The 27,701-nt window shown below is 38.8% G+C and overlaps 1 protein-coding gene across 1 annotated transcript; it reads left to right on the top strand.

The window, feature by feature from the left end:
* The first annotated feature begins 41 nt into the window (after positions 1 to 41).
* Positions 42 to 27,549, top strand: Pex3 (peroxisomal biogenesis factor 3). Its single transcript, XM_051164112.1, has 12 exons — positions 42 to 336; positions 6,606 to 6,737; positions 10,504 to 10,585; positions 15,394 to 15,437; positions 16,853 to 16,977; positions 17,362 to 17,428; positions 17,526 to 17,580; positions 18,368 to 18,536; positions 21,031 to 21,101; positions 22,207 to 22,329; positions 24,416 to 24,512; positions 27,202 to 27,549. Exons 1-12 carry the CDS (start codon positions 264 to 266, stop codon positions 27,283 to 27,285), a joined length of 1,122 nt encoding a protein of 373 aa, XP_051020069.1. The 5' UTR covers positions 42 to 263; the 3' UTR covers positions 27,286 to 27,549.
* The last annotated feature ends 152 nt before the right edge of the window (positions 27,550 to 27,701 follow it).

The following is a 27,701-nucleotide window of genomic DNA, read 5'->3' on the forward strand; positions in this document are numbered from 1 at the left end:
AGAGGCACCCGGGAGCTATTTGTGGACGGACCCAAGCGTCCCTGCTCAGTAAGCGGCGGCGTAGGGGACAGAAAGCGCTGCTGCTCCTCTCTAGACCACGCCCCCTTCCTCCGCTCAGCCTCTGCTCGAAGAAGCGTTTGTGGTTTCTGGAGAGCACCTAGCACCGCCACTGCCGGAGGTCCGGGTCAGGTTGACGAAGACACGGTTTCCCGGTGAGCCAGCCCCTCTCCCCTAGGCAACCCCCACACACGCAAGGTCTGAAGATGCTGAGATCAATGTGGAATTTTCTGAAACGTCACAAAAAGAAATGCATCTTCTTGGGCACAGTCCTTGGAGGTGAGTGACAACATGTTTTTCTTTGGAAGGGGACTTTGGCACTAGAATGACAGAGGTGACTTCTAAAACAGGCAGGGCCCACTGATCCTAGCTCAGTATGTGTGGAGGGGATTGGCTCAACCTTCAAACGAGAAGCTCTGAGGTTCTTTCTCTCCCCTTTGCCCTTTGCCCCCTTTCTCACCTGTTCCTTTTCCCCTCACCGGCCATCAGGAACCTACCCCCAATGAAGTTTCTTTTGAAAGCACTTTCCTTGTATAGATGCCTTTACCTTTCAAGTCTTTTCTTTTTCTTTCCTGTTATATTTCTTCATCTTTTTGGCAACTCCAGTACTCTGGCTTTTCAACCTTTCACAGGAGTTTCGAAATAATCTAGGGCAATTAGTTTAAGTTTGCACTTTAAGGTGGTGTTTAAAGTTAACTAGAAAACAGCAGGCTGTGGTAAGATGTCCACTGGAGAAAAGGGTGAAGTAAGCCATTTCTAGTCTCCAATTTTAAAATACAAATTGTGCAGTGTTGTCAGGACGGTCAAGGTTGTAGTCATTGCCCATTTTATAGTGATATAGTTGAATTCACTGGCTGAGAGAAGAGTTGGAAACACGTAGGATAAAAATATCCAAGCTGGAATTGTAGTTTTGTGGTTGAGTGCTTGCCTATTGCATTGGATCCCAGGCGATACACACACACACACACACACACACACACACACACACACACACACACACACACGCGCGCGCGCGCGCGCGCACACACACACTGCTTTAAACCCTTTGTCCTGGTAAGACAACACTTTATAATTCTGGGGTTTGGAATAACAAAAAAAAGGAAACTTGGGAACTTTAAAAGAATTTTTAAAATTTGGGTTTTAAGAAATGTTGTCACTATCCTCTTATCCTAAAATATCCTCATAGACTAAAATATATATTATAAAATATATCACTTATGACCGAAAATATTATGTCAGTGATAAAGCAATAGCCATATTCTGTATTTCTCTGAGTTATATCACAAATGGATAATGATTGATAATCATCCTTGGAAATATTTGATAAATACAATGTGTTTTATATTTAAACTGTGTCAATACTACAGAATATACATATGAGAGATAAAGATGTGTGTGTCAGGGAATATACATAAATAAAAATTTTTGCTTTACCCACAGAAAGAAATTTGTCTCTAGAAATTTCAGAGGCGAAAGCCTAACCCTTAAGGTTTATGAAATGCCTAATGGCAAATCAAAAATAATAATAGGGAGAAATGAGAGAGTATATGGATATAGTAATAGATTTTCTTTTGAAATTCTATTGTGAGCTTTATAATTGCAGATTAAGAGGAAGGAAAAAGCTGGGTGTGGTACACACATTAAATCCCAGCACTCAGAAGCAGAGGCAGGCAGATCTCAGTGAGTTGGAGGGATGGTCTACATAGTGAGTTTCAGAACAGCCAGAGCTTCATAGTGAGACCCTGTCTCAAAAAAAAAAAACCCAAACAGACAAAAAGAGGGAGGGCGCCGGGTGTGGTGGCGCAGGCCTTTGATCTCAGCAGAAGTAGGCGGATCTCTGTGAGTTCAAGACCAGCCTGGTCTACATGTGAGTCCAGGACAGCCAAGGCTACACAGAGAAACCCTGTCTCCAAACAAACAAACAAACAAACAACCCCCCCCAAAAAAAGAGGGAGGGGAAATATTCAGAAGTGTAATAGAAATACTGTTGTTTTCTAGCAGTTGAACATACCTAGTTTTTATTCGTAAAGAGTTCATATTTTTCTGTATTATGAGGAAATTCCTATCTTATTATTTTAATTTCAACATTTATTGTGTGATTGTGCTGCTGGCGGTAATATGATTGAATAGGTATAATTTACAGATTTTTAATCACTTACATGTGTTAAAGACCCTCTGTATGTTGAACACAATGGTAAGCTCTTTCCAGCCAATGGCGGTGACAGCTAGATAGTTACTGTGAGGCCAATTAAAAAAAAAAAAAATGTAGAAACTAGAGCCCATAGACTTTAAGACACTTGCCAAGGGTTTGAGTTACTAACAGGGAAGTAAGAATTCAGCCCTAAGTCTGTTAAATCCCACTGCACATTATCATGCCTTACTCTACCACCCTGCCTGTGTGGATTCTTTGTTGTTTTTTACATGGAGAAAGAAGTGAAGTACTGTTGAAAGACCATGATATGATTGGATACAGAGCATATTGATAGGTAGCAACAGGAAGTTGTGTAAAATGAGGAAAGATTTCACAAGAGGAGTGCCATATTTTGACAGACGTGAAAGCTGAGTAGGGTGTTATTAGATGTGATCAAAAGACTTAGATATTTAGTGCTGGAAAAACACACACTGGCACAGTAAGGAAGGCTTTTCATGCTCCGTACTACTTCTGCTTATTTATATCCATTCTTTCTAGACAATAGCGTGAGTTCCACAAAGTCAGAAATGGTTTCTTATTCCTTGTGTATTCAGAGCCCAGTATAGTTAGAGAGCATTTTTATGCAAATGTTGAGCGAATAAATGACTTTTAAAAAAAAAAACCCGAAGAGATTAAAAATTGTAAGGCTTAAGATATAACTCAGTTGTTTGAAAAACAAAACAAAACAGAAAACCCGGCAAGACGGTAAGTATGAGTCTGGCTCCTCTGTTCTTTCTCTTGAGCAGTGGTTTTCAGGGTATGGTTTGGGCATCCTGGAGTTGGTATAGAGATCTGTGAGGTCCACAGTACTAGAATGTTGGCAAGGGCATTCTGCACTCTCACCTGGATGTACAGTGGAGGATTTCAGAAAGTACTTAATGGGTGATATCACACATGACTGACTGTGGAAAGGATGAGAAGCTCTTCAGTTAAGGCAAACAGAAGAGTGTGCAGAATCTTGAGTGTTGTTCTTCTCGGCCTTCACTATGGATGAAAACCATTTAAAGTGCCTCAGAAAACTACAGACTCCTACACATTCTCCTTCTTGAGGAGTAGAATACGGTTCCAAATGCCTCAGGACCTTGCTTGGAGGTGTCACCAAGTGGTACAGCACTGGCCTTGCATGGACAAGGTCACTACTCATCACTGGGGGGGGGGGGGAGAATGGAAACTTGGGGAATCTGCCTGATTGGAAGCAATGTTGAGATTGATTATTTTGAAATTGTTACTAAAAATAGTTGTGCTGTAGGAATTTTTATCGTGGAAGACAAGACTAAGAGGTGGTTTTAAAACAAATGATTTATATAAACGCTAAAAGATATTTTGCTTTACTGGCCATGAAAGGAACCATTGAAACATTTTCACTTTTCTTAATTTAGTAGATACTTTCATTGCTAATGAAGAAGGTTATAGCTACAGAGGAAATTGAAAAGTTTATGACTTTACCCTTAAATAATATGTATACCCAGAAAGAGTAAGTGACCTGCCCCATGTCCTTTGCTCACTTGCTGGCACGGGAGCCATCAGCACTGCCTGTTTTCTGGTCCAAGAGTCAGGCTGCCAGGGAAGCACAGACAGCCCTGAGAAGTCTAGCCTGGCTAATGATATATGTTTTTTCTTTTGTTAATATTTCCTACAGAAACATTGGAAAAAGTACATTAGTGAATGTTGTATATTTGATCCCAAGTGAACCAGACTGTCATTAGGAATATCAGTGCTAACTAAAGAAAAACAACAGGCCTGGGACTTAAGCCTAATTTCATGTGTGACTTCTCTGGTGCTTCCATGGTAAAGACCTACAAACTGAATACCTTAAGATACTGAAGTTTGTCTTACAATTTTGAAATTAATAGTCAGTCCACCATCAAGGTGTCTGCAGAGTTTATTCCTTCTGGCACTTGAAAGGGATCTGTACTAGTCTGTGCCACATGCTCATCATCTTGTCTTCTGCGGCTGACTATTGACTGTGGCAAAGCCACAGGGAGCTTCTAGGACCTTCCCATTGTATTCTCTCTGCACATACCTATGTCTAAGCTTCATCTTCTTATCGTGACCCTGGTGACATTGGTTTGAGGCCCGTTGAGCTCACATTCTAAGGCGCTAGAGCTTCGGTATATCCATTCATGGCATAAGAGGAGAGTGGACACAACCTGTAACAAATCATTTTCCTTCTTAGCCTTAGCTAAAATATACTGCACTTGCATCACATCAGTGGTTCATTTTGCAATAGAACAGGAGAGATGGTTATCATTGTGTATGTAAATGCAGTAATACGTTGTAGAGATAAGATCCAAGCAGTGCATTCAGAACTAGTTGCACCAGAACTGCCTGTTGGAGAGTCGCTTTGCTCAACGTAAGTCAGTTTCTTCATTCTCTTCGGATTTTAGTAGGGCGGGAAGGGGAACAGGTTCTCATGGTACATCCCAGGCTACTCTCAAAATGGTGATCCTCCTGCCTCAGCTGGATTTATGGGCATGAGCCACATGTCTGTCTTATTCTTACGGTATAGTGGCTGTACTACAGTGGTGTTACAGAAAAGGCAGCCATTAAACAGCTTTTATAAATTTCTGTTTGCTCTTCAAGCTTAATTATAATGCATGTATTTATATACATAGTAGCAACAACCAGAATTAGCACACAGTTTTATGGAACTATCTGAGGATGTGTAACATCTTAGATCGTCTGCAACATCTATCTTAGTGAAAATAATTTAGAATGTGTTTGCTTTGTCGTTCCTGATGGCTACCTTTCCTTGCCTGTGAGAAAGAGACCAAATCTAGCTACTTTGGTTACATATATTACTTGAGGCCTTTTTGGTCAGTACTCTGAGACACAGAACGTGAAGATAAGTGAGAAATGGGTAATCCTCTGTACCCTTGCTGCCAGGTTATAATGAAATCAAGTTCTGGCTCATGTAGATATTGATTAGCAATCAAAGACAGAGCAATAAGCTAGTTGACTTCTGTTCTTTGTTGGCACTATGACAAAACCATGTACCCGAAACAAGCAACAACTACCACTGCTGTAACTCATTTGACTGGCAACTCCTCTGGGTTCCAGGTTAAGCCACCCCTAAGGAGAGATGGCACTGCAATGTTTCAGCTAATCAAGTGTCTTGAGAATCTCCTGACTGTTCTGCTCCGGCATCCATTTTACTGTTTAACAAACAAATTTGATGCTAATTAGAGATGGCTGATTAAAACAAGCCATCTGGTATGGGGGACTGCTTGAGAAAAAAATAGGTGGATCTGAAAGAATGGGAGGGAAATAAGAGTGGGTAGCAGGGGTAGTGGTGACTCTTGATCTCAATGCGTTATATACATATGTGGAATTGTCCAAAATAAAGAAGGCAGATCTCTGTGCGTCTGAGGCCAGCCTGATCTACAGAGTGAGCGCCAGGATAGCTAGAGCTATACAGAGAAACCCTATTTCAGAAAAGAAAAAGAAAGAAAGAAAGAAAGAAAGAAAGAAAGAAAGAAAGAAAGAAAAGAAAGAAGAAAGAAAGAAAGAACTGATAGTCACTCACCTCAGATATGACTTAAAAATTACCTATTTGTATTATATTATCTATGCTTGTGTGCTAGAACACAGGACCCTGTTATATCTTACATGTTTTGTTATGACGCTGTCTTCTTGCTCCCCTTTTCAGTTAAGTTAGTAGTTTTTACATGATATAAATTATATTTTTTCTAATACATAGGTCGATAAATATATGTCTTCCTGACTATATACCTTTCTTTAATTCTTTTAAATATTTTATTATAGAACTCTTTAAATAATGTGTTCATTGAAGAAAATACAGAAAAGCAAACAAAAGTGGGAAATCACAATTATCACAGTTTATTTTACTTTAGAAGTTAAATCTGTGTACTTTTCTGTTTATCTGTTCCATTATAATACAAACTTCCTAGATTTTATTTTATCATCTAATTGTATAAGGAAGATATTTCCTTGAGTCATTAACTATTTAGCAATGTGGTTTTTAATAGCTACATAAGATACCATTATGTGAGCAGGTCATAATTTATTTAAATAATTCTCTGTTGCTGGAAAGCTTCAGGTGCTGCCAGACTTTATAAATTCAATTCCTTTCTGCTTCCTGTCTGCCACTTACTTCTTTTATTACTGACTATACTAAAATACATTGTATACATGTAAAATAAATAAAGGAATAGATAAATAAATAAAAACTGCAACCTTTTTTTCCTTTTTCAATTCTTTAATAAAGGCTTTGTAGAAACTGTTGTCAGCTTGTCCCTAATATAAACCTTACAATTTCATTTTTAAAAATGCTTAAAATATTGGTTGGAATTTCTAGTACTCTAGTTAATATTATTACTTTTTAAAATGATTTTAGGAGTATATATTCTGGGAAAATATGGACAGAAAAAAATTAGAGAAATACAAGAAAGAGAAGCTGCAGAATACATTGCCCAAGCTCGGAGACAGTACCATTTTGAAAGTAACCAGAGGACTTGCAATATGACAGGTAAGCAGAGACATATATGTATTTCCATGTGAAAATGCGTGTTGGTTTATAATAATCACATTTTCAACCTCCAACTTATAGAAAAGACAAAGGATCCTAAATCTACCAGATATCCCTCAACAGGAATTCATAATTTCAATGTAAATTTTTAAAACTATAAATACTCATTTTCTTCTTCTCCTCCTCCTCCTCCTCCTCCTCCTCCTCCTTCTTCTTCTTCTTTTTTTATTCATTCGAAAGACATTCGCAGTGCCTGGCACTGAAAGAGTAAACAGCAGACCCAGTAAGATCCCCGAGGTTAGGAAGAAGTTCTGGTGAAAAGATGACAGACAGCAAATAAGTAGCCTGGTGGACCTGCTGTGAGGAGTGGGCATCCTCTGCAGAGTGTGCTCAGAGGGCCGTGCCTCTGATTAGGTGGCATGTAGAGAAAAACCTCACAGGACAATAACAAGAGCTCATGCCTCACATGAGAACATGCTGTGAGATGAGAGAAACAGTGGACAGGCACCAGGGCTAGAGAGGAATGGAGGAGTGCTAGCAAAAGAAGTTGCAGGGATAGGCCTGACCCATGAGGCCTTGCAGGTCACAGCAAAGTCGTAAGTCTGTTACATTTGCAGCTAGACACTGTGAGATGCAAACGTTACACAATAGCGTCTGCTCATCAGGTAACTAATGGTAATAATGGAACTACCCGAGCCTGAAGCCTCCTGGGAAAAAGCTACAATACAACCAGCCTTCTCATGTTTAGAGAAAACAAGGAGTTAGGTTCTAACTGGTGTAATGCCTTGAAAAATATTTCTCAAATCTATTTGAAGCCTATTTTATTTTTAAGTGTGTTAAACTTATTTTTTTTTTTTCTCTAACATTTCTTTCAAGGGTACTTAGTCTAGAAATATGTGTGTTTTGTTCAGCTTTACAAGTAGAATTTTTCTCTAGATTTGAAAGGACTTTATTTCTAGCTCACTTGCCTCATTTTACAGATCAAGCAGCTAAGATGAAAAGAATAGATAAGCTCACAGCTATGTGTGAGTTTTATATTTGAAGTAATCGGACCCAGCCAGATGCCTGTGTTCTGTGAAATGCGGGCCAGAGACACTGCCCATAATGACAGTGCATGTGCACAGCGAGGACTAAGAGGCTCTAGGGAGAGGCTGGGCTGCTCTACTTTCCAGTTTGATGTGCATTATCTGTGTTCTTTGAGCTAACTTAAACCTTAGCTCTTTCTATAAAATGACCTTCAGAAACTTACTTCAGAGATGAGTTGTGAGGGACCTTGTGTGTAGCTCAGTTGGTGAAAGTGCCTGCCAAGCATGCACAAAGCTCTGAATTTGATCCACATTCCAGCCAGTACTTGAGATACTGAGGCAAGAGGATTGTTTCAAGTTTGATGACAGCCTGGTCTCCATAGCAAGTTCTAGAGCAGAAGAGTCCCTGTTTAAGAGGGAAAGTAATTTGTGAGAAGATGGTGAGATAATGCATACGAAGTGCTTGTACCTAGACCGTTAGCAAACTGTGAACTTGTGAATCGCCTTGAGCATGCTGGTGCCACTGAGGACGCTTCAGTGAACGTTCAGAAAATATGAATAGTCTGTTTCAGATTATTATTCAAGTTTTTATAAAATGGCAAAAGGTTACTCTTGGAATCTCAAAATACATCTCATTTTGATAAAACCCTGCTTCACACTGGGCCTCCCAGAGTCAGTAGGGAGATGTGTGAGCAGTTCCGTGGGGGAATGCTATGAAGAACTGTAGAGAGGGAGCAGGAATAGTTAAGGAAGGTCTCGGACACTTGTGAAAGGAAGAAGTTGAGGTAAGAAAAACCTGAGCCAGGCGTGGTGCTGCATACTTAATCCCAGTACTCGGGAGGCAGTGGCAAATTGTTCTTTGTGTGTTCAAGGCCAGCATGGACTCTTTAGCCATGTTTCAGGACAGCTATAGAGAGACCGTATCTAAACAAACAAAAGCCCAAGACTGCGTGTGATGCTTAGGAAAGCTGGGCGAGGTAACAGGAGCCTACAAGCCCAGTTCCCTGGTAGAGGAGCTCCCACCTGAGGACTCATGGGCCGAGAGTGATGCAACATAGGAAGGGATCTGTTGTTAATTCTGCGGCTCTTTTTTTTTTTTTTTTTTTTTTTGGTTTTTCGAGACAGGGTTTCTCTGTGTAGCCTTGGCCATCCTGGACTCACTTTGTAGACCAGGCTGGCCTTGAACTCACAGCGATCCGCCTGCCTCTGCCTCCCGAGTGCTAGAATTAAAGGCGTGCGCCACCACGCTCGGCTGATTCTGCTGCTCTTAGGAGATGTACCTGGCACATGCCATGCCCATCACAACCCTCAGCAGATGGCAGCCTGCAGGCAGTTAAAAATAGCATAGCATGATCACCAGGAGGTAAAATATAGGTTCCCGGAAAAGCTTGACAAACTAACTTCCTGGTATGCATTTACAAGGGGGCTACAATTAGTGTGATTAAATTTCTACCATAGAAATCTTAGGTGAATATACCAGAGGCACTGAGGACTCCAGTGTTCATACATGAGAAGCTAACTTCACCTTGAATGCTATAATATATGGACTGCTTCTGTGTTTTGACCTCTGCCTTTATTGTCTGTGACTTTAGTGAAGAGAGAGGAGAGAAGCTTGTTAAATTTACACATAACATAGAGAATAATAACAAGAAAAAAGTAGGTACATGTTCAGTACAGACACAGGCTTTTGATCTGCAACTGTTTGAATATATAGGAGCAAAGTCTACAGATTCAGGGCCCTGCTTAGAGTAGACATATATGCCACATACACTGAGCTGTGGGACTCAGATTTGAGCCTCTCCTTTAGCTAATGATCTCAACAATATGAGAGCCTATAAACATGCAGGTTGAGGACATTTATTGACACTACAAAGTGTGCAAGATGAGAGTAAATGTGGAGCAGAGCCTGAAATGTCCTATGTAAGTAAGAATTGTCTCCCTCACCAAATCAAAAAAGAAAACAAAAAACAAAAAAAAAAAGTTGCATACTCAACCTTTACCTTCTAGAAGGTTGTATATTTTTTTTTATCTCTCTCTTTTTTTAATAATTACGTGTCTCGTTCTATAAACCCCTTCTTAATTTCTATGTGCATTTCTTATGCTACCTGTGGAAACACAGAGTAGCTCCTGTGACTTGTGCATGCTCCCGCCCCCCATAGAAACCTGTATCTCCTTTTATATTCATATTATTCCTGGGAGTGATAGATACTGTCACAGCCAGAAGCAAAACCCAAACTGAAACCTGGGAACACTCTAGGTTTAGATGAATGCACTTTTGTATTTAATATAATAAACATGGTCTTGTAGTATTTAATAAGTAACATATTTCTAGAATTAGAAATATATAAAAATTTGGTCATTTTCATTATATCAGAAATAAACTCACATTGACAATTTGGAGAGCATAGAAATAAAGAAAAGGAGTTGTGCACAAACCGTAGTCCAGAGAGCCCCACTGTTAACTGATAGGAAAACTTCTTTCCATCCTGTCTTCTGCATGTCCTTGTTTACATTGCTCTGATAATAACCATTATTGTGATAACATAAGCAAGTGCATGGTTTATTAACATCTAATGGTTTTATATCATTAATAATAATAATTATTGGAATTCTCTACCCTGGACAGTTCTCACCTCTTGCTAGTTGTTCCTATAGCATTATATAGCCTAAAACAACATTAATATCTCAGTGACTCTGTTCATATCGATTGTGAGTGTCTTTATTTTCTGTTTGTGATACAGTACTGTCCATGCTGCCAACACTGAGAGAGGCCTTAATGCAGCAACTCAACTCTGAGAGTCTTACAGCTTTGTTGAAAAACAGGTAAAAGCACTTTATGTACTTTGGCTTATTGGAAAGTTTCTAGAATAAACTAAGTACTTTTTCTTTTTTTTTTGGTTTTTCAAGACCAGGTTTCTCTGTGTAGCCTTTGCTGTCCTGAGATCAGACTGGCCTCAAACTCATAGAGATCCCCCTGCCTCTACCTCCCTGAGTGCTGGAATTGAAGGCATGCACCACCACAACTAGCCTAACTAAATACTTTTAGGGTTTTTTTTATTTTGTTTGTTTGTTTGAGACAGGGCTTCTCTATGTAGCCTTTGCTGTCCTGGAACTCATTCTGTAGACCACCTCAAACTCAGAGATCTACCTGTCTCTGCCTCCCAAGTACTGGGATTAAAGGCATGTGCCATCACAGCTTGGAAACTAAATACTTTTAATAAGTCCTTGTTTTCTTATTTTTTTAATTAAAACTTAAAATACATAAGTTCAGTTTAAAAAATTAAGACATATCAATATATATTCAATTTTATTCAAACTGCCTCATTATGCAAATCATATGAATATTTTCTATCACTTTTAAATTATTTAACAGTTTACCTATTGAGTACATATAAATAAGTATCTACACTAGAAATGTAAAGCTAATAAAATTATGTTCAATATCACACTTCTCATCATGCTAGCAATGTAAAAGAGTGTTTTGGATAAGGCACATAAATTTATAAGTAGCTAAGAAAATGATATGCAAATATAACATGAACATCTAATACTGAAAAGTTACTGCAGCAGTTCAGAAAGCACTACCCACATGTATGACCTAATGTGTGGCATGTGGCATGCATATAACCATTAGAAATTAGTATGATTCTGTTTTAGTTTGAAGAGACTTCCAGAACAGCTGCTTCTTTTGATGAGCAAAATATGGGCAGTGGTGGTTACATTAAGTAAATTTTACAGCTGGAAGGAAAGAAGAAGGGGGTAAAGAGAGAGGAGAGAGAGAGAGGAGAGAAAGACACTGATGCAGAACCAAACCCAGGAGCCTATACATGTTAAGTACTTGCTCACCGCTAAGTTACACCCCTTAAGAAAGTAAATGTTTGCTTGACTGTAATAAGCCTCAAGTAGCGAAGGAAAAAGAAGTACTATTTCCTGGTGCTAGACGCCTTCCCCACATGCACGCTCTGCCCGATGCTCACAGTACCTCTGTGAGGCAAATGTTATCGTCTACATTATGCAAACAGAATGTAGTACTACTCAGAGAGGTTGAGCAACAAACGTGACAGTTTTGGGATTTTTGTTTGTTTCTTTTATAACCCACGACCTCACACATGTGAGGAAACATTTTGCCACTGAGCTACATTCCCACCCTCTTTGAAATATTTTCTACTATTCATAGAATACTTCCCAAAATAACAATGAACTTAATGCTAAAATTTTTTATCTGATTCAAATATAGCACCAGTAATAGGTAATTCATCATTCTTAGAAGTAGAGTGAATTTAATCTCTACTTTACAAATGTAAAATGTGGCTTAGAAATTACTTTGCATAAGAAGATATATATGAACAAATAAATCTCTATCACATAACCACCAAATTAATACTTGAATGTGCATAAATAGAGGACAGAAAGCAAATAGATTGTAATTGCCCCAGGGTTCAGTCTTATTTAGGAGACAAGAACAGACTGAGATGGCCTTTTATAAAAAGCAAAGGGATAGCAGTTATAATAAGCATGATGGCTTTCCTCTTCCTTAGCAAACCAGTTTCCTACAAAGCTCTCCGTTCTAAACGCCTAGAAGGATGCTCACTAATTAAGGTAGTACCCGCGTGTGCAGTGGTAGAGCCTGCGCCTACTTAGCACACTCAAGGCCCTCAACTCATTCCCCAGCAAGCAGGAAACACAAATAAAAACCTAATAAAATACCTTTAACTTGATTGGATTGACAGCTAAAAGAGGAAATGGGGAAACACGGTACAATTCAAAATGTGGTAATTCCATAATAAAACAAACACTAAGGGAGAATATGGGAGTTTAGAAAAAGATTGCCTTTGAAAAATAATATGAAAAACTTTAGCCAATACACAAAAAGGCAAATTTCTCAAATTCCAGAGTTTAAGGTGAGTTGTGGTTCTTCTAACTTACTGCTTATATTTAAGTACCATAATATAATTTTCTTCCCTTTCTTTTGCTTTGTAACTACTATTTTGCAGTTGGTAGGTGCCCATTTTGAAAAGCATTTGTATAAAGCAAACTAACAAGCCCCTACAACTTGACAGTCGCCTTTCTATTAGACTTCAGTCAACTCTGCCTCATATAGCCTGCCAAGCAAGTTGCTTTTCTTTTTAAATTTGTCTGCTCATAACATAAGGCTACACAAATGGTCTGAGAGCCTTGTTTTGGCAGGTACGTGGCAGCAATAAAGAGCCCTCACTGCTTGAGTATCTGCAAGAGAATCTTAAATGCTCGTCACAAGCAACAGAATGCTTGGCAAGCACCAATCTAAGTTTTAGGTAGATATTTAGTTTAGTGACACTAAAGAGTCAAGTGGTTTTTAACATGCAGTAGATGTCTACTTGAAGAATCCTTTGAAGAGAATCTACATAGGAAGTACTTTCCCTGCCCTCTATGATTTGAAATCAGGATTTTAAAAGAAGACAATATGTGTGTGTGTGCATTTTTGCTCTGTTTGTTTTGTGATCCTAGACATGAAGCTCATGGATGATAGACAAAGGTTCTACCGCTGAGCTACATCCAGTCCTCAGGTCAAGATTTAAAAACTCTCTGTGGTGCAGTCTGATCATGACAACTGTCAATACAGAAGTGCTTCCTAGGTTGCTCACTCTGCTCTCACTATCCGAAGTCCCCCAAATGAAATAAGGTTTAACAAGCATGGTTCCAGTTCCTGTGCTCTGATTTCCCTTTTACAGATTGCTACTGGGGATTGCCTATCTTGTAATAATGGCTCAGCTTTAGTGGCAGTAATAACTCTACACGCTTACTTTATTATGTAATTACATCTGCATGTGTACGTGAGTACTGGTGCCTGCATAGGCATCAAATGAGGCCAGAGCCAGTTCCAGGCAACTGTGAGCCACTGAATGAGGGTGCCAAGAACCCAACTCAGGCCCTCCAGAAGGGATGTGCCTTCTTTCCTAATCTCCTAGCCATCTCTCCAACCCCTTAGCTTATATTTTGTTGAAACACAAATTTATGTCCCATTATAATAAGGATAATTTGCCTGAATTTTATATCTTTGTGCTCTGCTAAATAATACTCACTTCATAAAAATATTTATGACAAATTGAAAGTACTTGTCCTTTGACACAGTTGCTCTGGAAAGTTCTGCATTAGATCTACATAGTGCATTCACACAGTCCAGTGCTACACCACATATAAAATACTTATTATTTTTGTTTTTATTATAGTGTATTTATTTATAGTGCTGCACTATTTTAAGACTACTATGCTTGAACTGAAGGGTAAGCAGAATAATAACTATGTTATTATCACTGATTTCTAGTATGAGCAAAATAAAATATGCATATAAGATCAAGAAAGTTAAACTAAAATCCTGTAGCACTGGCTTTGAATTAAATTATCAGTATATGCTTGTGGTATAGTTTATATTTGAATGTGTATATATAAATAATATATAACAGTTGGTTTTTCCTTGTAATAAAAGGCCTTCAAAGGGGTTATTTTGTTTTGTAGTTTTGAAGTTCCAGTTCAAATCAGGCAGTTGTATTGCACTGGGTGCTGATGGCAATCGTGAGCCAGGCACAGTGGGGCAAGCTGCCACCTAATGGCCAAGAAACACAAAGACTACTAGATGGGCCAGGTCTACAGATCTCCTGGTAGGCATGTCCTTAACTACCTAGAACCTCCCAGTAGACGCCAACTCTTAACGGTCCTACTATTTCCCAGTTGTGTCAATGTGATTATCAAGCCTTTAATATACAATCCTCTGAGTTGCAGTAATCCAAACCATAGCACCAGCTGAGCCCACTGAAAATGATTAGAAATACCTGACCCAGAAGCAGTGGGCATCTTTAATAAAAGATTGTGGTCTCCAAGATTTCCCACCACCAGGAACCAGTACTCTAAAAAAGTGCAAGGTCTGGCAGCGGTGGTGGTGCAAGCCTTTAATCACAGCATTCAAGAAGCAGAGGCAGGGGGATCTCTGAGTTCCAGGACAGCCTGGTCCACAGAGTGAGTTTCAGGACAGCCAGGGCTACACAGAGAAACCCTGTCTAAAAAGAGAAATGGATAGTTTCAGGTCTGTAACAGACTTAGAACAGGATCAACTCAGAACAACTTTCCTTTTAAAGATTTAAAAACCAACTTAAGCAAAAACAAAACAACAAAACAACCTAAGTAGTCCTCCATGTTGATTTTTGATGCACATCAAATATATGTCAATTCATATGCTTATAATGATACTGTAAAGCAACAAAAAAGTATTACTGGCCTTTGAATGATCACAGGATCTACTTGATGATATACAAGATAATAAGCTGAAGGAAGAAACTTGTCCTGGCTTCCTGAGTGTGTCTATGTATATGCCAATGTCTATGAATATGTCTATGTAAAGAGGCCAAAGGATTGGAAGAATGCACACAGTAAAAGTGGCTGTTAGCATTGCTTAAAAGAATATCACTTTTTCTATTTTTTGTTTTTTGAGGGTTTTTTTTTTTGTTGTTTTTGTTGTTGTTACCTTGTGGGCTTTGTTTCTTCAGTATTTGTATGTTGTTTCACTTTTTAAAACAGAACATTGTTCTGTGTAGTTCAAAGTTATACTTGATTATACAGATTATTATTTTCATATTTTCTGATTTTTTTTCCTTTAGGCCTTCAAACAAGCTGGAAATATGGGAGGATCTAAAGATAATAAGTAAGCCTATATATTCTGGGTGACTGCACATCCTTAAGCTATTTATAACAGGAACTTTTTGTACCATGTATGTACATGTGTGTACATGACTCTTCCAACCTCATTGAATAGTCAGGTTATATATAAATATTCATAAAGCAGGAAGTCAGTGTCTGTTTCTAGACAATACTTATGAGTGATGGTAATGGTGGTGACATTGTTGTTCTAACATGGCATAAAACTGTAATACACTGTATGTGCTGATGTTAGGTATTATATTTTCAACACTGTATTCTGAAGGAATTTTTTATCCAACCAAAATAGCAACTTCAACTTGATATTATACACAAAATTTCATTACTAATAAAAATTTGAATCAAAGAACATTCCTAGGCCTGGCAAAACTTCATGCCAGCAAACGTTCCTGTTTTTCCATCCATCTGAGCTAATGTGCTTTCTGAGTGATGCCTAAGTTTTCCTATTGGGAGATAGACGAAACTTCTTGTGTGGCCTGTATTTCCTTTTGGCTGTTGCCCTTTCTCACATGCCCCGTGAACACGCTCTTTCTAAATTCTCTTTCTTCGTTTCTTCACGCCTACGCAGTTTTGATACTACACTCTAGTTTCTGCTCTGCCTCTACCAGAGCAGTCTTCACAGGCAGCGGAAGTAATCTCTGTTTCTGAAGCCACGGGGCCTTTTGGTACAGTGGACACCTGTGTTCCCGTCTCTGCCCTGAACACCATGTTGTGCTGTCGGAAGTGAAGTGCTCCTGTTTCCCTTTCCTCTGTACCTCATCTCAGTCTCTACTAGCCTTTTTTACCTTTACCTATCACTGAAAGAGGGAGTTTATGCTCCACCCTCCTCAACTCTGTGCTGACTCCCTGGGCATCTGAGTTCTGAAGATAAAATGTACTCAGATCTCACTTCACGTTGCGCCATCCCTCCATCCATGCTGGAAATGGCTCCAGGGCCCCATGAACTCTAAGCATGCATACACCACCAGAGTTACATACCCAGATTGCTTTCCTTTCCCAGCTTCTAACATATTATTCCCCCCACCCAATATGTATTTATGGGTAGTACTTTAATTGAGAAATCATACCTAGGCAAGCATAACGATACCAGCCCGCAATTGCAACACTCAGGAACAAGAGGATCCTAAGCTTGTCATCCTATCTGGGCTACATAGTAAGACCTTGCCTAAAAACAAAGGGCTGGGGAGGAAGGAAAGAGAGATATAAATTTTTCTATATAGGTTATAAAGAGATACATTAAATACAAAATATTTTAAGTCAATATATTTTTATGCTTGATCCATTTGCAATTGTATTTGGCAAAGTCAACTTGTTAAAAAGTAGTCAGAGGCCTAGGTCATGATTTTATACATTTGTTGGTGTTTTAGTAATAATGTCAAAGGATTTCTTTTCTCTCTGAAGGTTTCACAAGAAGTATTGTAGCTGTATACAGCACGTGTATGCTGGTGGTTCTTTTGAGAGTCCAGTTAAACATAATTGGCGGATATATTTACCTGGATAATGCATCAGTTGGCAAAAATGGCACTGTAAGTGTAAGAGACTTTAAAAGGCTCAGCAGGTAACTGAGTATTATGTATTCTGAGTACTATCACCCCTTAAGCCACTCTGAGAAATGGACTTTTGTATTTATGGCTGAATTTGTAGCATTATGATTATTGTCTTTGTTTTTATTTGTTTATTTATTTGTTTTCCAAGACAAGGTTTCTCTGTGTAGCCTTGGCTGTCCTGGAGTCACTTTGTAGACCAGGCTGGCTTCGAACTCACAGCAATCTGTTGCCTCTGCCTCCCAAATGCTAGGATTACTAACACCTTTGCAAAGTAGACTTTTTTGATACATTAAAGAATGTATTCTTTTAAAAGCTTTAGCTTCCCTTTAAAAGCTCCCTTGACTCCATTTTTATTCTATGCAGACTGTTCTTGCTCCCCCAGATGTACAGCAGCAGTATTTATCAAGTATTCAACACCTCCTTGGAGATGGTAAGATGCTAATCTACAGCATGTTTGTTTATTTTATTGAGGAAATTTTTTAGTGAACAAAGTTGTTTTCCTTTTAATTTTGTTTTTCCTTTAATAGGACTTACAGAATTGGTCACAGTCATTAAACAAGCTGTACAGAGGATTTTAGGATGGTATGTCATTTTTCCTTTGACTTTCTGACTTCCTGCTTCTGGTGAATAACATGAAAGTTGGAGCTGGTCATGGTGGCACAGTTCTGTCATCCCAATTACTCAAGAGGATGAGGCAGGGGATCTCAAGTTCAAGGCTTACCTGAGAGAGAAGGCCTGCCTAGACAGCTTAGTGGATTTTGTCTCCAAATTTAAAAACAGGAAAAAATAGGTGTGGGATGAGCAGATGTAGAGCATTTGCTTTGCATGCTTGAGGTCTGACACTCACTCTCCGTCCTGCAGACTAGGGGAGGAGGGAAGATAGAACCATCCTAGTGAATTGGGTGACTTGGGGGCAGTAATTTGTAAAATTCTCTGTAATCTGATACAGACCCCAACCTGTGTATTTGTTATGGACCCACTTTATCAGTGTCAGCCTTCTCATACTGGGAGGTAGTTTTCAGATTTTATGGTTTATTGATTGATTTCCAAACAAATTAGAAATATGTGAGTCATGAGATTAAGAAAAAAATACTTCTTTAAAATCTGCCTACCTGCCCCTTACACTAAATCCAGTCTGTAATGATGACAGGGCTTTTCTTGTGACATCGGTGTGAAAAGCTTCCTGTGGCTCTGTAGTAATGGCTCTAATCTGGTGTCTGGCTTCCAGTCCAGGCCAGTCCAGCAGCTTCAGGTTAGCTTTAGGTTAGACCAAATGGAACAGAGTCTCAGCTGCCAGCTTGTTAGGAAAGGAGTGAGTGCTATGACAGAGGCTGTGTCATTTTCATGACTCTCTTTTCTCTATTTCTAGTATTTCTCTTAAACATTCTTTGTCCCTTTTGGACTTGGAGCAAAAACTAAAAGAAATCAGAAGTCTTGTTGAGCAGCATAGGTCTTCTTCTTGGATTGATAAGGATGTCTCCAAGTCTTCACTGTGCCAGTATATGATGCCAGATGAGGAAACACCATTAGCAGCTCAGGTAAGTAATTCATAACCATTTCTAATTTTCTAACTCATACTCCATATTTTTAAATCTGTTACTCTTTCTTGAAATATAGATTTCTGAGTCTTGTATTTCAGCTATGTAAATAAAGCCTTATTCATTAGAAAAACAATAAGTATAATTTATTATAGCACTTGTAACCTTAGATGTTTAGCAAATTTTTATTGAGTCATACTTAGGTTTCAAGCACTGTGATATATTCTGTGAATAAAAAGGAGATACAATTTTTTGTTTGTTTGTTTTCAAGACAGAGTTCTCTGTGTAGCCTTGGCTGTCCTGGACTCGCTTTGTAGACCAGCTGGCCTCAAACTCACAAAGATCTGCCTGCCTCAGCCTCCCAAGTGCTGGGATTAAAGGCAGCATGCACCACCAGGCCCAGCTGTAGAATCAAAATGTAATGAAGCTAGGACTACATTCAGCTTGTTTAAATTCGTGACCTCTTTTCTTTAATTATTGTGATATATTTTGTCACACACACAGAGTTATGTAACCACAGAGGAAAAAGAGGCCATGAATTTGAATGAGAACAAGGCAGGAGGGATACATGACAAGACTTGGAAGTTTTCACAAGAAGGGAAAAATGATGTAATTATAATCTAAAAATAAGATTAGAAAACAAAAAAGAGGGGAAAATAGAATAGTTAAGGCTAGAGAAGTGGCTCAGCACTTAGGAGCTCTTACCAGGTTTGGAAAAGGTCTGAATTCCATGTATGTAGTTCACACCACCTGAAAGTCCAGCTTGAGGAGAGCTAGCTCTCTTTTCTGGCCTTCTCAGACACCTGCACTTACGTGCACACGAACACACACACATACACACACACATACACACACACATGATTAAAATAAATTTTTTAAAAAAAGAATGTATAATGGCTATCGATCAACAATGTAAAGGAAGCTCTAGCTACTCAACTGAGAAGCAGACAAGGCCTTTTCTGATTACAGCTCTGGTGTCACTGCACCCTAGTATGTCCTGATTGGGTGTTATAGAAGTTTCTCATTAAGAACAATACAAATGCCAAAGGGTTTTGCTTATGTATTCAGGTTATATAACTAATTTTCAAATTAGTGGGAATTTTACATTATTATTATTATTTATGGGCTCAACTTAATTCATTCTTTGCCATTGGAAAATAATAGCTCTAACGTAGAGCTAGAGAAACTGGCACAGATTGTCCTCTAGCAGGGAGGCCCTATAGACGAGAATGTTCATTTTCACCACCCAAGAGTCATCTCTTTGCCTAGGGACTCTATGATGATATGCTTGGGTGCTGAGAGACACTACATTCTTGATTAGGCAAGAAAGAAACAAGGAAAGAAAGACAGAAAGAAAGAAAGAAAGAAAGAAAGAAAGAAAGAAAGAAAGAAAGAAAGGTTGTATTCCATAGGGGAGTCCTATGTGTTGAAACATTAAAGCTAAACTGGATGAGGAGGACAGGTGAGACACAATTAATGAAAGAGCCAACCACGCTGCTACCCTCAGGAGGCAAGAGGATCAGTAAGTTCCAGGCTGGCCTGTGCTCCATAGAGAGACCCTATTTCAAACAGAATGAAATAAATTAGCACACTATTATAAAATATGATCTCATTGAAATGCAACAAGAGAATTTTAAAAGTCTAAACCCATAAAGACAGTTTCCGAATTTTAGAATTTAAAACAGTAGAACAAAGTAAAAAGGATGTGAAGAAATGGAATGAGTGAAGAGAGGAATGGCAACCCAAGTTATACTGAATTTAATTAAGACATGAAAACTAAGATGAAAAGGACACGCGGAGCCTCACAATAGTTTGAATAGAAAGAAAGAAAGGAAAGAAAAAAGAAAAACCTTATATATCCTAGTAAAATTTCTCAATGATGTGAGAAAAGCAGCAGACTTGTTTAGTGTGCTGGTCTGTGCTGTGTGTAGTGTAGGTGTGTGGTGCATCCGCTTAAGTGTGCAGGCGAATGCAGGAATGCACAAACATGTGGAGCAGAGAGTGTATGTCTTCCTCTGTTGCTCTGCGCTGTACTGTCTTGAGATAGGCTCTCACCGAGCCTGGGTGCGACATTTTGGCTAGCCTGTCTGGCCAGCAAGTTCTGAGATCCCCTTGTCTCTGCTGCTCAGGGCTAGGGTTATCGACATGTAGAGCCATACCTGGGTTTTCACAGGAACCCTGGGGATTTACACCCAAGTCTGCAGCCTTGTGTAGTGAGTTCTCTTACCCACTGAGCCAGCACTCCAGCCCTGACAGTCTTAACATCTGTTGTTTTTCTTTGTCTATGGATGTTAGAAACATCCAAAACAGACCAAATAAATAAATAAAGCCTTACTAAGTATACTTCATGTTTTAAGTGTTACCTACATGTTTACACACACACACGTATATACCAAAGACATTCAGATTTTTCCAAACTGTTGAGTTTTTAATGGGATCATTTCCTTCATTGTAATATTGCAAAACCCTGAAGTGTAGGTTTCTGATTTTACAGGCCTATGGGCTTTCTCCCAGAGACATTACCACTATTAAACTTCTCAATGAGACAAGAGACATGCTGGAAAGGTATGTTATCTGTATTTTAAATAAGACCATTTTCTAGTGTTTGCTGAACAAATTTTAAACATAATATTATGTGAAAATGTTTAATCTACTCCCCTCCTGTAGGTAGGATTTCCTGTGTAAAGCAGAAGGAAGCAGAGCTGTTGTTTTTAAAGTATGTTACATGGCCCTTCTCATGCAGGCTTACAGTATACTTTGAGTATGTCCCCCATTCCTTGCTGCCCCCTCCTTTATCACCCTAATTCCTTGCTGCCCTCTCCCTTATGACCCCTCTCCCCCTTCTCTGATACCATCTTCTTTATCACCCATCTCCCCAACCAATAGTCTTATTTGTTCCCCTAGACAGCTTTGTTTTATGAGTGTCCATTAAAATATAGGACCCACAAGTGGGACCCACGATGTACTTGTCTTCCTAAGACTGGCTTAATTTATTTAACATGATTATCCAGTTGCATCCACTTTCCTCCAAACATTACAACTTCAATCTATGGCTGAGATGTATTCTGTTCTGAAGAAATCATTGGATTAGAAGAGTTTAATTTGCTCTTCTGTATGTTTACCACATGCTCTGTATTCATTCCTCTGTTGATGGACCCCTAGGTTTGGTTGCATAACTTAGCCATTGTAAATAGTGCCTCAGTCAATATAACTGTGCAAGCACCTTTGTGACATGTTGACCTGGACCCTTTTGGGTAAAAACTCAGGAGTCGCCTAGCTGGATCATGGGATGAGTCTACTTTCAGTTTTTGAGGACCCTTCATATTGATTTCTATAGTGGCTGGATTTGTTCGCCTTCTTGCCAGCTGACATTTTAAAAAATACATTGTACAAAATGCATATTAATATGAAAAAAATCTGTGATAGTTGGTGAATAGTCACATCATGTCAGGTTAAACAATACAACAGATTTTTGTGCTTAATTTTGAAAAACTGACTGGTAAATTTGACAGCTTTTCATGCTATGAAAAATAAATTGTAACTAGAAATGTTAATGATTTCAAAGGGAACTTACAGAACTTGTTGGTTTGGTTTTGATTTCTATTTGTTTATCCCCCCCCCTCCCGCAAACTGGGAATCTAAAAAGTAATATAATTCTTATTTCATCTAGTCCAGATTTTAGTACAGTTTTGAATACCTGTTTGAACAGAGGCTTCAGTCGGCTTCTAGACAACATGGCAGAATTCTTTCGGCCCACTGAACAGGACCTACAACATGGAAACTCCATAAACAGGTAAAATGGCATATAAAACAGTAAAATATGAATGAATAAAATGGCATATTAAAACAGTAAAATATGAATACATGTTCTTAAAATGTGATGCTGTGGTTGTGCTTCTTTATTTATACCAGATAAGAAGAAATCTTAGGAGATGACCTTTACCCTGAGTTTTTACCAAATTAAACTCTTCTAACCTAGTGATGACCTCATTGGTAGACGTTCCTTCTGGGTTTAATGATAAAACTTGCATTTTCCCCCCACACCTTTGCTACTACAGTGAAGTATTTTCATTGTGAAACTATCTTTTTATTAAGTCAAAATTCATATTTTTAAATTCTTTAGAATGAAAAAGCTGATAATGTAGCCATTCTTGACCTATATTAATTCAGTGGTCTGATCATGGTAATAACCATGCATTCTTGTAGATTCTTATTTGATGACTATTTCTTTATACTCATATTTCATTTATATTCTAATAATTGTCTCCGGAAATGCTTACATATCTCCATTTTAAGTCACTATAGAATTGGGAATACCTAGTAATAGTTATTAGTACATTTGTCAGTTCTGACTACTACTACATAATGGACTCGAGTTGTTGGAAGTTACCTTGTAGCTTTATTGTGTCTGTCACTTTGAGAGGAAGATCCTTGGTGTCAGACTCTTCTTTAAGAATCTGGTTTTATATCATACTTGAAAAACAGTGAATTACTAAATCAGGGCTGATTAATTATAAACTCAACTATTAAATTGTGAGGAAACAGTAGCTGGCATGTATGTAATGCAGATGGGGTTCTAATGGAATTCTGACCCTAGGCCTACCTAGCAAAGCATTCTTTGTCCAGTTCCTGGGACCCTTCTTTATGCAGGAAAGGATATTTTTTGTCATTAATGATGAGTATTTGGACTGCTCAGAGTAGTAAGGTTTACTCTTAAAACAATATAAATCTAACCTTAAAAATAATCATCAGCTGAAGACTAATCTTATATACACTCTGTCGTCAGGATAATCCAATTAATGATTGTCCAGTGTAACCTGTTCTTAGCCAAGTCCTAGTTATTCCTCAAGTGGTGGTAAAGAATTGCAGTAGCAGCTAGGCATGGTGGCGGGCGCCTGTGATGCCAGCACCAGGGAGGCAGAGACAGGCATGGTACTTTTGCTTATTCAATGAGTGTGAAAAGCCTAAGACCGATTTTTAAGACAAGGATTTAGGAACACCATTGAATTTTTTTATGTTCATCTTTAAGACAGACAACTAATCAATTGTTAATTGACTTTTAATTTCCTAAGATAAGTATATACTTAGGAAATGTAAGATCATTTTAAATGGGAAAAATATTTTATGACAGCCACAGAGCTTTATACTTAGAAACCCAGGAAATAAACTAAAAAGGTTAAATCCTTCTCCTAAAATTAATCTATGAATATAGTCAAAATGCCATTGAAATCCCATGGGAGACTGGAAGAAAGCTTTGTTGGTATTAGTGTTGTCTAGTGTTAGTGAAGATAACCTGATCAGATGATAGGTACTGAACAGAGCCACGACATCACCACCTGTCAGCAGACAGAAGGGAAAGGAAAACACACTGTGTGATATGGAAGAAGGCACAGTGGTGCAGGACTTCGCACACTGATAAGGAGACTGGAGGCATCTGGCGATGGATATTGCAGACTTTACTTTATACCCTTTGACCCGGAAATTCTATGTTTAGGCAGACACTTAAATATTAAGAAAACTAGGGCAAGAGCCTCAGTGCTGGCTCTAGGAAGCTGGTGACATGATGATAGTGCGTAAGGATTGCCATAATTGTTGACAACAACAGGCACGTAGAAATATAAAAAGCACTTATAACAAAAATGTGGTTGATAGTTTTAAGTTGAAAAAATAAAAACATAAAAATGTATAAAAATTGCCAGAAAAATTTACCCACAAAGTCAGCTGTAGTCGTTATTTTTAGATGGAGAAGTTATGTTTCGGTTTTCTATTAGCATATTTGTATAAGTATTCTTTAATGATACGTGTATACTTTTGTAATTAAGATGTTAAATGCCCGTGGTGTAATTTCAGAAAATAACTGCTGTGTAATTTGTTTTCAGTCTGTCCAGCGTCAGCCTGCCTTTAGCTAAGATAATTCCCATAGTAAACGGACAGATCCATTCAGTTTGCAGTGAGACACCTAGTCATTTTGTGCAGGTAAGTGAGAAGCTTGAGAGCAGGCTGTGTTCATGCTGTGGTTGTTTCTGAAACAAAAGTACCACCCCTACTGTGATGATTTATTTAAAACAGAGCTTGCAGCCAGATTCAGAGTGGAATTATGTCCACAGGAGTAGCAGTGCTTGTCAGCAAGTTCACAGCAATACCTTTCCTGTGCTGTCTGACTCTAGTGCACTACGGTACACACATCCTGAGGGTTAGCCGAATTTATGTAGCTTTGTGCTTTCCATTAACAATCTAATTCTCAGTTTGAAAGAAACTACAAAAAAAAGTGGTAAAATAAGGTGTTTGCATAACTAATAAAACAGTTGTTGGTACTGCATCAATAATCTGTTCACTAAAGCTTAATCATAAGGTACAAAAAGTTTCCACCAAACTGCTTACAGCTCCTCACCCCCACCCCCTTTGGAATTCATTCAGGAAAGCATTTTATTAAAAGCGTGACTTTGAATCCATATACTTTTTCAGCCATTGACAAATGTGGGCACTATATTGTAAGTTTAAAATGTTGTACAGTATGCCTTAGTAACAAACTGCTGCAGTGATGTGCCATGCAAAGAGCCTAAGGCCTGCACGTACATGTGATGTCTTCTTAGTGTCATCATCTGAAGCAATGTAATGTGGTTTCTATGTGGACTTTACCCTCTCGGGGCAGTGCAGAGTGTGCAGGAGTAAGGGTGGCACTTCTTCCTGCCCCTGTTGAGTCATTAGATTGTCCTTTGCATCCAGGTGGCCCTGCTCTGTTCTCTCTAGCCAAGCCTCCCAAACCTAAGAGCTGGCCATTCTCACTGCAGAAGAAGCAGTAAAGGAGGCTGATGGCATGCCACTGAACTGCAAGCTTCACACAGTCTTTCTGCTTCTGCCAGCATCTCTGATGGGCATCCATTTTAACAGATTCATGAGAAATACAACACAGTATCATACAGCAATCACAGCTGAAGGCTTAGGTAATTTTGTGTATTGCATTTAACTTAAAACTGTATAACTGATAATCAAAACAAAACAAAAAAGTAAATTTTATTGTCTGCATTTGTAGTCATGACCTTAATAAGGGTCCATGGGCTTTACCAAACACAAATGGATCCATGATGGCGAAGGCTGGACATCTTTGGACATGGAACCCAGGACATGAACCTGGCCCGTGTTCTCCTTTGATGTACTACTCAGCTTCAGATATTCATCCCAGCTGCTCAAGAAATGTGCTTTCAATCAGTGCTTCTTCAGAATTTATAGTCATGGTTTCAAGAGTCCAAGAAGTTGAGGGGAAAGTTTTTTTTATTCCTATGGAAATAGAAAACTCAAACCCACACAGGATCAATTGCAAGATAAAAAGTGTAGCATAGTACTGTCCCTGAATTTAGGGCACATATCTGTCTTTATGTTCATGTTCTTATTGACCCCATGTAGCATTAAGCTGTGTGGTTTTTTAATTAAGAAGAAAACTACAGGGACAACGAAAAACTCAGCAGGAAACTCATTCACATGAAGACTGAGGCTGGTAACTTACTCCCACAATGCAAATGGTTTCAGAGCACTCGGAACAGATGTTTTTTATAAAGTACCAGGCCAGTCAGGTGTAGAGTCGACTGAATGCATGAACACATGAATGTAGCAGGCAGCTCCATACCCACACGAGAACAACAGGCTTGATTTAGTAAAGGTGTGTTGGGGTTTGTAGAGTAGATTCCATTTAATGGTGAATGTGGTCTTTTGTTCGTTTATTTTTCTGAGTAGTTCACGACTGTGTTATCCTCCTCTGTCAGTGTCCAGACTCCTGGACTTTCAGGATGTTACTGTGCCCTGCCTGTGTTCTGGCTTCTAGTTATGGAAAATCTGTAAGCTTAAGACATTTATGTATTTTTCATATATACAATAAGATGACACAAGCAGCAGCTGGGTGTGATGACACATCTGTAACCCTGATACTCAGACGCCGAGGCGGGAGCGCCAGTGTGGGCTACACAGCAAGACCTGTGTCAAAACCACGCAGAAACATCTAGTGAGAGCACTGACTCAGTTTACTCTTGAAAGGCACTGCACCCCTCCAGTACAGAAGCCGCCTCAGGAACATGAGCACAGATGGGAAGCGCGCTTTTCTATGTTCACCTATCACTTTAAAGAAAAATGGCTTTACAGTTTTCAAAATAGATTTAAAATTAAATTTAGGAGATAGAAATGCTGCTTCTTTCTAAACTGGCAAGATGTAATGGAAGTTCTAATAACTTCCACAGCTGTCATAGGAAAATTTTAAAGAGTCTGGCTTATGTGAACACAAATTCCCTTCTCTCATTTACACCGATGCAGTTTGAGGCCTGTGGTCCTGCTTAAAGGAAACGCAGTTAACTGAAGTTAATTTAAAGAAAGCTCATTTCCACCCACAGCTTCCCATTCGCCATCAGGAAGTGAGAGCTTTCGCTGTAAAGTGTCTATGTATGGTTTGTGTACATATGTTCACGGAAAATATGCTGCACATTTAAGAATTATTTGCTATATTTTCTACCTATAAGAAACTAAACAGTATTTCCTACGATTTAGTATAAGAAAAACATCCCTTTCCTCAGTTTCTTCTTGTTCTTAAGTACACAGTGCTTCAAGACAGATGCAGTGCTTGTAGAGATGAATTGCACTCCATCTAACCTCTTACAAACTGTGCTGTTATTTTTACTAGGATCTGTTGATGATGGAGCAAGTAAAAGACTTTGCTGCTAATGTGTACGAAGCATTTAGTACCCCGCAACAACTGGAGAAATGACTTTTTCTTTCAAGAAAAACCAGAGCGGCTTCATCTATATTAAAAAGTACTCTGAATAAATCATCTATACCTAGAGTGACAATTTGCAACCAAAATGCCTAATAAAATCTATTCGTAAGCAAAGTCTTCATTTCACAATGAAGTAGATCCCTTTGGCACCTTTCTGTGTTTTTAGCTCATCAGCATCTACTCCAGCAGGTGTATCTCTCTGGTGCAGATCACGTCAGCATCGCTCATCATCTGTGGCAGCCTGGATGGCTGATCCAAACAAGCAGGTACTTATGTGTGTACACGTGATGGGCTGCACTGTCCTTTCACACAGACAAAGAAGGAGAATCTGTCATGAGAAGTAGATCTAGGATGTGTAGACTCTGAAGTTTCCTGAACCTTGGAAGTGAGCAAGGGCAAGCCGGATT

This window comes from Acomys russatus, chromosome 21 (assembly GCF_903995435.1).
Source record: "Acomys russatus chromosome 21, mAcoRus1.1, whole genome shotgun sequence".
Lineage (NCBI taxonomy): Eukaryota > Metazoa > Chordata > Mammalia > Rodentia > Muridae > Acomys > Acomys russatus.

Excerpts from the sequence above, each read along its gene's own strand:
- Pex3 (XM_051164112.1), top strand. The coding sequence starts at position 264 with ATGCTGAGATCAATGTGGAATTTTCTGAAACGTCACAAAAAGAAATGC. Across the intron at positions 18,537-21,030 it reads AAACACCATTAGCAGCTCAG|GCCTATGGGCTTTCTCCCAG; the intron begins GTAAGTAATTCA and ends CTGATTTTACAG. Across the intron at positions 22,330-24,415 it reads CATGGAAACTCCATAAACAG|TCTGTCCAGCGTCAGCCTGC; the intron begins GTAAAATGGCAT and ends ATTTGTTTTCAG.